Consider the following 13,666-nt stretch of genomic DNA (forward strand, 5'->3'; position numbering starts at 1 on the left):
GGAAACACTGATGTGAAATATATTGGGATATGTGGTTTTAGTTGCTTGCTAACATGAATGAATTCCTAACTAATGTAGCAAAATCTTGTCTGAAGTGATTAACATCATTTAATTTATCCAGACTCCAGGGCTGATCTGGCTGTTAAGTTGGCTGGCTTGGCATTTGAAAAAATAACTTTATCAGCTACTGGGTCATTCCTATTGTGTGGTGCCATTTTAGCCTGGTTAACTTCTATCAAAAAACGTAATATTTTACAGGATTTTATTATTTCATGTAAATGGGGGAATGATGAAGTATAAGAAAAATGTATCGGTCCAGCTCAAGATATTATGATCTAGTATTTTCAACCAAATTCTTTGCATGTGACAGACACCAAAAGTCCACCCTGTTACAGGACATTCTCATCTCTATTAATATGTGTTTTGAATGCACAGTTATTATAATATTTATATTTTCTAAGACTTAAAATGTCCCTTACTTTATCCTCAAAATAACCTTTAACAAGTATTCAAAAACAAAACAAAAAAAAAGAAAAACGTCTTGCTCTGTTTAATCTAATTTCAACACATTTCTTTTCGAATCAAAGGCAATTTTAATGGAATTTTGTTCCGTATTTCAGTGATTTCATTTTGCCATTTCATAGCATGCAAGTAACCACTAAGACATGCTTAATATTTGTTGATTTTATTTAATTATCATAAAAAAACAAACAAAAACAAAACAAAAACAACAACGCACAGGTAACAGGGTGGACAGGATGTAACAGGGTGGACGTTACACCAGTGAACAACACATTTCATTAAAGAAAAGAGATTTAATTAAGTTTAAAATGAACATTTGACATATGACAATGAACATTAACAATTCTAAACATTAATTAACAACATTAATAACAACTATTAATCATTAAAATTACCATTTAAAGCATCACATATACACACACACACACTTAACCATCAAATGTCTGTTATTCTGCCTTACTGTGCTGTATAGGACGATCGTGTAATGGGGGGGACAGAGTTGTCGTGCCTTTAATTTGACACAGGAGGTTGTAACAGCCCAGAAACTGTGTCTGTAGGACAATGTCAAAGACAGTGTCAGGACAGGATGGGTGTGATATTTTGGAGGGTGGACAATCGACCCAGGGGCACAACATATTTAAAAAATTTAAGCATTAAAAATGTATAAATGACGAAAAATAACGTGGTGAGCAATATTATAAATTAGGCTATACAAATATAATAAAAAAAATATAGAATTTGTTGGATTTCTTTTACCTATATTTGTAATTGAAATTGAGCAAACAAAATTGGGGACATGATAGTTTCACCTACTTATGCTAAATTAAAGTAATGTTAAATGTTATAATGTTAATAATAATAAGAATGTTAATTTTAATTTTATTTAATCCTGCATACATATCATTGTTCGATGGTAGAAGTGGTTACCATGTAAGACAGGCTTTTAAAAATAAGTGTTATCCCATTTTTACACAAAACTATGACTGTATTATGTCATGGGGACTCAAATTACACAGAATGCTAGGAATGACCCTAACAGAACAAAGCAACCAATGCCAGATCAATGTAGTGTAGCTAGCTGGCTAACCTGAGCTTGTTTGCTCACTATCGTTAGCAAAATATCTGAGTGGATTTATGAGTTGGCTGGCTTGCCAAATTACTTTGCCAGCTAACATGATCTATGATGCTTACATACAAATGGTGTTGATTTAGCTGACAATAAATGATGTAACATGTCATTGATAATGTTTTTACTTGTCAAGCGTAATGCAAGGCAGGGTTGGCCAACAAGCTAAATGTAACCTAAGGTAAGGTAAGCTATCTGTAACCTAGCTAACATGGATCTGCCGTATACAATGGCGGTCAGTCACATTCATTTCATCACGTTTGTTTGTCATGTCATGTCCAAGTGCTTGCTCATATCTAGTGTGACCAACAGGATACCTACTGCATTTCACTAAACAACACTATTGTCACTAATAAGCTTTTTCTGTAAGTTATATAGGACCTTAAAATTAAAGTACAGCAGTATAGTATAAAAATACTCCATTGTAACAATGTCCTGTATTAATAATTACTTAAGTAGGCCTACTTCATGGGCTTCATGTAGTTAAAGTATCAAAAATAAAAGTACTCAGAAACAATGGCTGGTGTTACTGTATGTATACATTTATATTCTTAGGGCTGTTTCATAGTCAACACACGCAACGCGAGCAAGCGACGCAAGTGACACGAGCAGCGCACTTCTTTTCATAGTCAACACATTCAATGCAAGCGTCGAGGGCAACACTTTAAATGCAATACATTTCTCGCGCAATAGGGGGTAGCAGAGTGACCGGTACATTCCGGGTGACATTCCAGGTGATATTCAGATCAAAATGTCCCTCACATTTTTACAATCCTTTTTTTTACTGTTTCGATGCTCTTTCCCATTGCCATTGCTATCTCTTTCCATGCATTTTCTACTGCTATTTTATTAGATTGCAGGGCACTTGAGCTGTCATATAAATGGGAATGTGCCCGTACGAGTTCGCAAAGTTTTTCCTCCTCGCCTGCCATATTTCAAACCTCCTTCTTCTGTGAATAACAAAAAGTGGTTAATTTCAAGTACGTCGCTTTTCATTATCACCCCCGCTGGCAACGCATGGTATTACATGTGTTGCTGCATCGCGTATCAAAAAAAGGGACAATACATTTTCAGACGCAAGCATGCATCATGTCAGCCAATGCATCTCGATGCATCCCAATGCTTTCGCGTCTGAGTGCCTTTGCGTCGACTATGAAACGGCCCTTACCTGATGACTACTGTCAACTTTTAATGTAAATGCTGTCAAGGTGTTTAACAAGGTTACACACTATTGGATCATGTACTTCATGGCAGTGCATCATATTTTATACAGTCACATGTTTAATGTATAACATTTTAATCTGCAAGGTAACTACAGCTTATATATTCATAAAATGTAAATACTTAAATTGTAATCAGGTAATTTGTCAGCAGGAACAACATGGAGTCCAGAGAGGAAGAACAAGAAGAAGACACCCGCAGGTCAGAATTCATGCACTTCAGTTTATTCTACTTTAGACTAAAAAATAAAAATTACAATTATTAACATTATCACTTATATGTTACAATTATTAACATTATCACTAATGCATTACAATTATTGACATTATTACTAATCCATTACTATTTACTATTAGTAATGATAAATATTATTAACATTACCACCAATACGTTACAATTATTAGCATTATCACTGATACCTTACAATTATTAACATTATTACTAATACGTCCAGGGGCGAAAATCCCATTTCATTGTTGGGGGGGACAATAAACAGTAAAATTTTAGAGAATAATTCCAGGGGGGGGCAAGGAAAAAAAAGTTGTAGCCTGTCTTTAATACAACATCTTTTACCGCAATACGACGCTTTAATCTCTCTATCTCTCCAACAGGCAGCGTGAATGTCTATACTTATGAGAAATGGCTTAACAACAAAACATTTCCTGCAATTAAACTGGTAAACTGGTTTATAAACAGTGTGCTGTGAGATCTGCCGCTGCGCACCTCACAACCGTGCGTAATAGTCACGCATAATGACCGCTCCTCATCAGTTAAACTGCACGTCTCTCATGTTTGTCTCACTGACAGGTGGAGAGCCTACAGACAGGTACCCATTAGCTACGAGCCGCTCCGTCACAACCGTGCGTAATAGTTGCATGTAATGACCGCTCCTCGTCCGTGACTGCACATCTTTCATGTTTGTCTCACTGACAGGTGGAGAGCCTACAGACAGGTACCCATTAGCCACACTCCGTCACAACCGTCCGTAATAGTTGTGCGTAATGACTGCTCCTCGTCCGTGACTGCACATCTTTCATGTTTGTCTCACTGACAGGTGCAGAGCCTACAGACAGGTACCCATTAGCCACGCTCCGTCACAACCGTCCGTAATAGTCACGCATAATGACCGCTCCTCGTCGGTTAAACTGCACGTCTCTCATGTTTGTCTCACTGACAGGTGGAGAGCCTACAGACAGGTACCCATTAGCTACGAGCCGCTCCGCCACTGACTGCTCTTGTCCTGTCCTCTCCCTCTTCTTTCTCTCCTGTCCTCTCTGACTATCACTAAACTCTGGCTTTTGAACAATGCAGGAGAAATGTTGCAGACATTTTATATTATCAGCCTGGGCCTGGGGCTTGTTGTAACAGTAAATGGGATGTGTTGTAACTTGTGTAAGTTAAACTATGTCTGCGTGAGTGTACATCTTACCCTGCGATGGCGATGTGGGCAGCGGTTCCAGACACACGCTGACTACTGCTGCCAAGCAGCCCCGCTTGTTGGAAAGAGTGTGGGATATAACACTACTAGGAATGGGAGGGGGGTACTAAATCTTTTAAGATTTAAATAGCACATTATTGCGTGATTATAATGAGCACTGCTTACATTGTGCTTTTAATAAATACTTATGCATTGTTCAAAAATTATTAATTGTGTCTCAAATTATTCTAGGGGGAGACAGCTTTACTGAAGGGGGAGTCATGTCCCCCCTTTCCGCCCCTGAATACGTCACAATTGTTACCATTATCACTAATACATTACAATTATTGACATTATCATTTATACATCACAATTATTAACATTATCACTAATACTTCACAATTATTAGCATTATCACTAATATGTAACAATTATTAACATCATCACTAATACTTTACGATTATTGACACAATATTACCAATACTTTCCAATTATTGACATTAATATGTTGCAATTATTAACATTATCACAAATACGTTGCGATTATTAACATTATCACAAATACGTTGCGATTTTTAACATTATCACCAATACATTATGATTATTAACATTATCACTAATACATTGCAATTATTAACCTCACTACCTACCCAATACTTCATAATTACTGAAACTATCACTTATATGTTACGATTATCAACATTACTACCAATACAAATATTGACATTATCACTAATGTAGCGACTTCAAACAGCAAAGGAGTCGCTGAGGGACTGAGGTTGGGCCTGACTGTCTGACATGCTGAACAAAAGAATCCACTGAGATTTCGAAAATAAGTTTAACTTTTTATTAATGAAAAAAAATGATCAACTCATGATAAAGTGCACAAACTCATAATCAAAGTAACAAAAAAATATGGCAACCCAGCTCACCCCCCTTCTCTCCCACACAATGAGGAGTGAACAGGTGAATATATTAACTTCATATGCCCCTACGCAATATGACCACAAAATAAATTATATCATAACCAAAACAAACAAGACCAAAGAATAACAATCAATATCCTTTCCACTTATTATGAATAGAAAAGACACACCTATTAATTAATTCCTGGCTCCTACAACTAATATGTTACAATTATTAACATTACTACCAATACTTTGATATTTACACTGATATTTACATTATCACTAATACGTTACAATTACTAACTTTATTTAAAGGAAAAGTTTTTGCAGCTGGAGCCATTAAGTGTTCTGTCAATCCACTAACTGTTTAATGAACTAATGGTTTCAGCTGCACTTGTTGTATAAACAGTTTGATTTCAGTAGAATGTAGCATGAAAAGGAAAAACAAATCTCAAGTAAAGTACAAATACCTTATACTGGTACTTGTGTGCAGTACATGATGATAACTAAAGTGAAATCAAAATAATCAGTTAGGTCAGTTTACGGTCTGTAAATGTTTCTGTGTGCAGGTCATCTCTGGAAGACATCATAAGTAATACTACTGATATTACGACTACTGCAACTACTACTATTACTGATACTACCACCACTGCTAATACTACTGCAGCTGCTAATGGTACTTTAACAACCACCATGAGTCCTGCTGCACCACCTGATGATCAGACAGGTACTGACCTGTGTCTACACACAGGAAATCATTCAGTTATTATGACAATCGTTTAATCTGTTAAACTGATTTATATAAATAAAGAAATAATTATTATTATATGTTTTTTCTATTTGTCAGTTGTTTCCTGGAGCTAGGCACAAAATAATTTCACGACATGTTGAACTGTGTATGTGACAGTCAGTCTGATCTTCCTCCACAGAAGATGAGGAGGACGAAGCGGAGGAGGTTGAGGACAAGGAAACTGGTGAACTGGTCAATGATGTCATGGCAGCAGCAGCAGGTGCTGAGTCAGAGATGAGCAAAGATGTTTCAACTGCAGACAAAGAGGGTAAGGAAGACAAGTCCATCTTCATCTCTTCTTTATGTGAAAGTCTGTCTGTCTCTCTTCATGACAACTGTTTGTCCTCCAGCAGGTGAGCCAGAGCAGCAGTCTCACCTCCACACAGGTAACTTTCTTAGCTCCTGAGCTGCAGCACCCTTTGCTGCCCACAGGAAAACAACAACAACAACAACAACATCATCATCAATAATAATAATACGTTTTGGTAGTTTTGGTGAGTTTTGATGAGAATGATACATACACACATATATCCAGGGCAGCTCATTTTCCTCCTCCTCCTCTTCTTGTTCTTCTTCTTCTTCATCTTCTTCTTCTGATCTCTGACTTCCTGTCTTCAGGAGCTGTTGAAGACGAGTTTGTCACAGAACAGAAAGCATCCACACCAACCGCAGACCGGCCAGGTACGGAGAAAGACCTTACTCCACAATGCTTCTGAAAACTTTACAGTTTGATTTCTGTTTAGTTTTAGTTGTTTTACTGTCCATCATTAATCCTTTAACACCCACAGCCCTGGAGACGAAGTTTGTCTCGTATAATTTGCTCTAATTTAAAATTGTAATGGGGCAAATTTTGTACATTATGCTCTCTTTAAAATGTGTATTAATGATAATAATAATAACAAGATTTTAAAATAAAAATTAAATACAAAATATAAATAAATATGAAAATAAATTAAATAAAATAAATGAGTAAACTTTATGAAATACTTACAAAATATAATACAAAATATCTAGATACAAACACAAAATAAACAATAAAACATCAATTTAAAAAATAAGAATAAAGTATTCAAATAATCAAAAACAACAGCAAAACAATACAAATTTGAGAGGAATTACATCTTTATGATTGAGTGAAAACTAAAATCTGCAAAAAAAAAACAACAACAAATAAAATATTCATTAAAAAAACTAAAATAGAAATTCTTGTTTGTGTGATACATCTAATAGTCTGAATATAATAAAAAATAGAAAATCTTGAAGCACATATAGAATGTATATATATATATATATATATATATGTTCTATTTTTTTTATTATATTCAGACTTTTCGATGTATCACTGAGGTTGCATTTATAAATGATCCATATTTGTGTTGTTTTTAATGTTAATCTGAACCAGCTGGTTCCAGCTGGTTAAAAGGGACACACACCCACAAACCATTTAACGCTGAGGACGGCTATGAGTTGAAACACGTCCGTTCGACTGCTGCTGTGCAATCCACTATATTAAAAAGTATTATACTTATTAGTGAGTGCTGTCGGGTTTTTCTGCTTTGCTGTAATTTTTTGGACTGGCACCCAATTACACTTTGAGTCTTTTGAGCGAGCACGCAAAGTTTGCTGAAGACTTATCTCTATACACAACAGTACTAGCCAGCCGGCCGTGACCTCCCCAAGATGGCGGCGACGTTGACACACAGTAGCCACAGGAATGAGTCATCTATGATTATATATATCTATGCTCCCAGCAGTCTGGCCTTGTCACAACCAACAGAGAAGAAAGTCCTGGGCCCTACTTAAGAAAGCAGGCTCAACAAACCTCTCAGCCTGAGCTGAGGAACTCTGAGTTTCCGGTTCCAGAACAGCTGATCAGAATTAGCTCAATCAACTCTGAGTATGTTCAGCCACTTATTTCATCCCAACTGAAACGGAGATCGACTACGAATGAAGACTTTGTACGTCTTGAAAAAAATAAAATAAAAATCTAATACGGCAGCTGCAGCTAAACAGTGTGAGGTGTGATGGGAAAAGACTGCAGAGCGTATTGATAGGTAATGTGAAGTGACGTTGTGTAATGTGATGCATTAATGTGGCTAATATACAGAAAATATAGAAACATTTTACAAACATTTTATCTTAACAGTGTGACCTATGATGGGATGTGAGTCTCATAAATGAGCCAATTGCATCGCAGAAATTTTTGAATATATGAAAAGTGTTCATAAATCATTGCATCATGTATCCACGTAGATTAATATCTTATTAACACTGACAAACCTGCGGTTGTGTGGAAGTCCTCTTTGATGATCCTTTCTGATTTATGTCCAGGGAAACCACAAAAACAGGCAAAAGTCCTTTCAGAGCCAGAGTCACTTTTCTTAAGGCCTGACAAACTGTTGCCTCACTGATGTGTTCAGTGTCTCTGATGTTATAAAGAAAACTGCCGTTGCCGAAGAATCAAAGGACAATGCATAAAATTTGCTCCAATGATAATGCAAATCCATGATGTGTAATATTTGATATATCTGGGCAGAACAGATTGTTAAGATAAATGATAAAGTGTGAGGTGAAAGACTGAATGTGTGACCTCAATTCCTGTCTCAGCTCCTCCCAGCAGTCTGGCTTTGTCACGACCAACGAAGAAGAAAGTCCTGGTGGCTCCAGCTCTCAGTTTGTCTTTAGGTAATAATATAATTGATAATAATAATAACAATAATAATGATAATTATTATTAATAATAATAATAATGATACATGCTAACTCCAGCCAACAATGCTAATTCTTTAGATCGCAGTGAGTCTACAATTTCAGACGACTTCCCCTCAGCCTTTCTCTCCCCTTCACTTGGAGACGATGATGACACAGGGCTGGACTTTGACCTGGATGCCATGGAAACGCCCTCTGACAGCGAATCACTGCCCTTCCCCATCTACGACCTGGAAGGTGAGAGGTCAAAGGTCAGAACTGTTGAGGATGACCACCTGTTTATTTATTCCATCCCAAAGCACCTTTGATGACATCACATGGTTTGTGTTCCAGACGACCTGCGGCGTCTCGGCGTGGCATCCCGGCGTCGCAGAGCGCCCGGCTTCAGTCCCAGGTCCAGGTTCGACTCACAGACCGGTTCTGCACCGGGGATGGACCAGAGTGAACTGGGAGCTCTGGAACGGGAGGACATGGTGGACAGTCAAGGCACCAGGTGGCGCTGTTTCTCCACAGGTGTTCCTCCTCAGGAGAGCCGAGTAAACATGAGCATCCTGGAGCCATTCCTCAGGGTGCTGTCACACGGAGGTACAATGACTCAACTTGGTTGCAGTTATCTCAGCTCCTGGCTACATGTAAATAGATATTTTTGAAAACTAATATTGTCTTCTACATTTTGGCCACTCGTCCACACAGAGTTTTGCGTCACTAAAATTTTTTGAAAAACCCTCTCTACAGTGCGGATTTTCGAAACCAGTGGTTCCCAGATGGTCCAGCGACAGGATCCAGATTCCTCCTTAGTCATTAGTTTGAGGTCCACAATGCATTCAGTGTCATTCTTGTGTTTCGATATGTCATTGTATGGAGCTATATTGGGGCCAAATGTTTTGTACTTGAAAAAATGAAATTTGAAACTGAAAATTCAAGTTTTGATCTTGAATTATCTTGAATTTTGAAGAATACATCAAGGTATACAAAATAAAAATAAGTGTACAAAATGTTTTTTCAGGTTATATATAATTATGATTCACTTTGGTAATTCTTTTGAATAAATTATTTATTTTTATTTTCACTTTCATATATTTAGATATTTGAGATCCTATTTCTTTCAGTTGCACGTTTTATCTTTTCAGATTTAGATCTTATTTTTTACAGTTTCAAATCTTTTTTCACTTTCAGACCTTTCTTTTTCAGTTTCAGATCTTTTCTTTTCAGTTTCAGACTTTTGGCCCTGATCTAGCGTGGGGGCATCCACTGAGAGGGGTGTGGAATCATGAGTGACAGCTTAATAAAAAGGCTAGGGACCTTCCCCTATCACGTTGCCTTCAGGAAACGTAGGAACTAAAACAATTCAATTCAACACTTTATGTAGGCTTTACCACGTGATTGGCAGTTAAAAAACTGATGTCAGTGACAAACTTCCATTTGCACGGCATGCACCAATATCCTGCACGGCAAAGTCTATTTTAATTTCCACTGTAAGGCTAGGCTGTTTATTTGTCACTTTATTAAATTTTAATAGGCTATTCTTAAGTACGTGGCCTACGTTTATCCAAATATCGCCTTTTTTGAAATTTACTCTGACATTTTTGGAGATGTGAGATGTGAAAGCTGTTTAAGACAGTACTGACGACCAATTGCAGAAGCGGAGCGATAAATTATGCCAGACTGTGCACTTCAACAGCCACACTTGAAGTGGTGAAATTTCTGATTTCCACATAGTACTGTGACCACAGCGCAGTGTCCGCTTGCAAAGATGATGGTTCAGCAGGCCCACCTGCTGGAGCCAGCACACAGGTGAGAAATGTTCAAAATGAGAGTTGAGAGCATCATTGAGTTAGTTTTCTGTCTCTGTCAAGCTCTGTCGGTTAATCACTCACCCCACAGCAGGAACTAGATGCACTTCAAAATAAAAGCTCTATACTTTTTACAAACTTGACACTTGCGCGGTCACTTGCGATCCATTCTGAATGAACCTGCAACCCACTTTTGGACTGCGACCCACCAGTTGGGAACCACTGTTCTAAATATTAGTCACTGTGTATCTGTATGGATGTAAAACGGAGCCTTTGGGAAACAATGACATCATCTCTTTAATTCTCACATGCCCATTGTTGCTTTGTGTAATAAGCATCCGCCAGAAACAACAACAACAATGGCGGACTCCTGAGGTCTGTACTACGAAGTGTGATTTGGAGTTAGCAAGGTAACTTATGGGTCAACACCGGGTTTTCAGTACTACACAGCTGGTTCTCTTTTTACCGAGATAAATCACTGTTCAACTGATGCTGAACAGCTATCCACGGCCCTATTTCAGAAAGCAGCATTAGTGAAAACTCTGAGTATGTTAAGCCTGAGATGAGGGCAGGGCTGTTTCAAGACACTCTGGGGGCCCCAGGCAAGAATCCCCCCGCGCCTCTAGGGTGACCAGGTCCCAATAAACTAAATGTGGGACAAGGAGTAGGTTTGTGAGGGACAATGTGGGACACCCACCCCCAGTGCGAAGTTTAGTCATCAGAGACTTGTCATGGTACCAAAATTGGGACCCATGGTACGATACCAGTGAAAGTATCACAGTTCTGAGCAGTAGACCGTTACCTGCCACAAAGAGAGAAATGTGAACGGCTCGTTTCTCCTCTGACACGCCACATACCTGTGTGCCACCACGGCTTGGCTGTTCAGGTACTTCTGGACAGTCACGAAATCAACAAAGAGGAAATTATTGCACCTAGAGCCGGACTTCTCTGTCGCCGGTAAGCCCTTATCTTGCGCCGTATTTGACAGGAATACGCCGTCTGTGACCCCCGTTCAACATACAAGGATTGTAGGTTTAACCTGCAGGATTTGCCTTTAGTTTCTGCTGCTGGTTGAAATCTGTACTCACACAGCGCGCTCCTGAATGATTTGCTTTGCTTGCGCAAAACTATTTTTAGTCGCAAATGTGAGTAACATTCTCGCACCGTAGAACTCTGTGGAAAACAGATCACTGTAGCATATATAAACAAAGCTAACCTACAAGTAAAAAGAAATAAATAATAACTATCACTGCTTAAAGATACTCAATAGCTCAGCTAATACCTGAAATGTCACTGGATACCAGTCCCGCACTATGCAGGATGTCTGGTCACCCTACTTAGCCACTCGCAAGCAGCAGCTAGTAGGGGGCCCCATTAGGGGGATTCCAAAGTGTTATCGTTGTTGCAGTGTCTATAGGGGTTCCATCATATTGTTATTTATATGGACCAATGTCAGCCGTCTCTGGGGGCCCCCTTCCAGCTCAGGGCCCTAGGCAATTGCCTAGTTTCCTGTCTGGTTGCAACGGCCCTGGATGAGGGAATCTCTGAGTTTTGTTTTTCACAAAGCCAGTTCAGTGTAACCCTGAGTCAGTTACTATGGCAACATGAAGCAGGTTTGCTTCATCTAAAAGGGGATTTATGGTTGTGCACGTAGCCTACACACATCGCCTTCACCGTTGTGAGCATTTTTATTTCTGCGGTGGTGTGTCTGTGTCACTCTGCAGTTACACCTTCAAAACACTAGTTGATGGTGGAGGTTTGTGTGAAGTGCTGTTAAGTTTAGTTGATTCAAAACACACATTAAACACACATTAAACATGGCTTAATAGAGACAATTTCAAACACAAGTACACAAATTGGCATCACTACAACTCAGAGCATTCACAGACAAACACTTGTGTTAATCCGGACACATTTTCCCCACAAATAAAAAATGCTAACGTTATTAGCACAAGCCTATGGCATTTTACATTGTATAAATTAGCCTAGCAACGAGCGGAGATTTCCTCTTCTCATATGAAACCTGGATAAATCCCGAAGTATAAATCCCTGAAGGATAAATCACACACAAGACTTAAAATGCTTTTTTAATGGAGGCTTTACTGTCTACACAATTTATTGTTTCTTATCTGTGAACTATAAGTAAATACAAGCTCCGTTTCCACTGAGGGAAATGGTGTCTGTATACAGCAACAGACGAGAAGTCTGCGTCACCGCGACGCATAGTTACAATTCTGGGGAGGTGCACGTTAGGTTACTGTGTAGGTTACGGCGTAGGCAGCCTATGCCATAGATACGTCGTCAATTCAACACAGAACTATAAAATACATGTTAGCCTGAGGCTGACTGCCTGCTGGGTGTGTGGCAGGAAAGAAAAGACATGTCGTGTCCTTTTGTGAATTAAGTCATGGACGTTGAAGTACAGTTTACTCAGAGACTGTTCCGTAAGGAGATAGTGATTAGACCCCGTTTGGATGTCTCTCTTTGAACTGTCTCTATGAAAGACACAATTTCACCTCACACCTCATTTGACTAACAATCTGTTCCACCCGGATATATCAAATATTACACATCATGGATTTGCATTTTCATCAAAGCAAATTTTATGCATTGTCTTTTGTTTCTTCGGCAATGGAAGTTTTCTTTCTAACATCAGAGGCACTGAACACATCAGCAAGGCAACGGTTTATCGGGCCCGGGCCGTAAGAAAAGTGACCCTGGCTCTGAAAAGACATTTGCCCGTTTTTGTGGTTTTCCCTGGACATAAATCAGAAACGATTATTAAGGACAACTACTATAAGGCATCAGTGGCTTAGTGGATGGAGCAGGGGGCCCTTATATAGGAGCTGTACAGTTCCTGCTGCTGCAGCAGCCATGGGTTCATTAATCATTAAAGGCAATAAAAGCCCAAAAAATAATATTTTAAAAAAAGAGGAATTCCATAGAACTGCAGGTTTGTCAGTGTTAATAAGAAAAGAATCTATGTGGACACATAATGCAATTATTTATGAATACTTTTTATATATGTAAGGATTCCGCGGTGTGACTGGCTCATTTATGGGACTTAACATCCCTTCATAGCTCCATCTGAGAATAAAGGAGATTATGTGAATCGGAAGTCATTTCACAGCAATTCAGCAATTCAGTTAACCTCAGCCTCATGTTGACAGAATGAAGAAA

At 38.6% G+C, this 13,666-nt stretch overlaps 1 protein-coding gene across 6 annotated transcripts in view; it reads left to right on the plus strand.

Moving 5' to 3' along the window:
- The window catches only part of LOC125904276 (BCL2/adenovirus E1B 19 kDa protein-interacting protein 2-like), a 37,506-nt gene that overhangs the window by 826 nt on the left and 23,014 nt on the right, over positions 1-13,666 (plus strand). For 2 of the 6 annotated variants that reach the window (XM_049601598.1, XM_049601599.1), the window contains 8 exons: positions 3,023-3,070; positions 5,764-5,921; positions 6,124-6,252; positions 6,335-6,370; positions 6,603-6,665; positions 8,592-8,669; positions 8,775-8,930; positions 9,027-9,278. In XM_049601598.1, the coding sequence (XP_049457555.1) occupies positions 3,030-3,070; positions 5,764-5,921; positions 6,124-6,252; positions 6,335-6,370; positions 6,603-6,665; positions 8,592-8,669; positions 8,775-8,930; positions 9,027-9,278 (913 nt within the window). In that variant the 5' untranslated portion in view covers positions 3,023-3,029. Of the gene's footprint in view, positions 1-3,022; positions 3,071-5,763; positions 5,922-6,123; positions 6,253-6,331; positions 6,371-6,599; positions 6,666-8,591; positions 8,670-8,774; positions 8,931-9,026; positions 9,279-13,666 lie in introns of all 6 variants that reach the window. The other 4 variants (XM_049601600.1, XM_049601602.1, XM_049601601.1 and 1 more) reach the window with 4 other exon arrangements.

The sequence above is a fragment of the Epinephelus fuscoguttatus genome, linkage group LG17, assembly GCF_011397635.1.
Source record: "Epinephelus fuscoguttatus linkage group LG17, E.fuscoguttatus.final_Chr_v1".
In the NCBI taxonomy this organism is placed as follows: Eukaryota; Metazoa; Chordata; class Actinopteri; order Perciformes; family Serranidae; genus Epinephelus; species Epinephelus fuscoguttatus.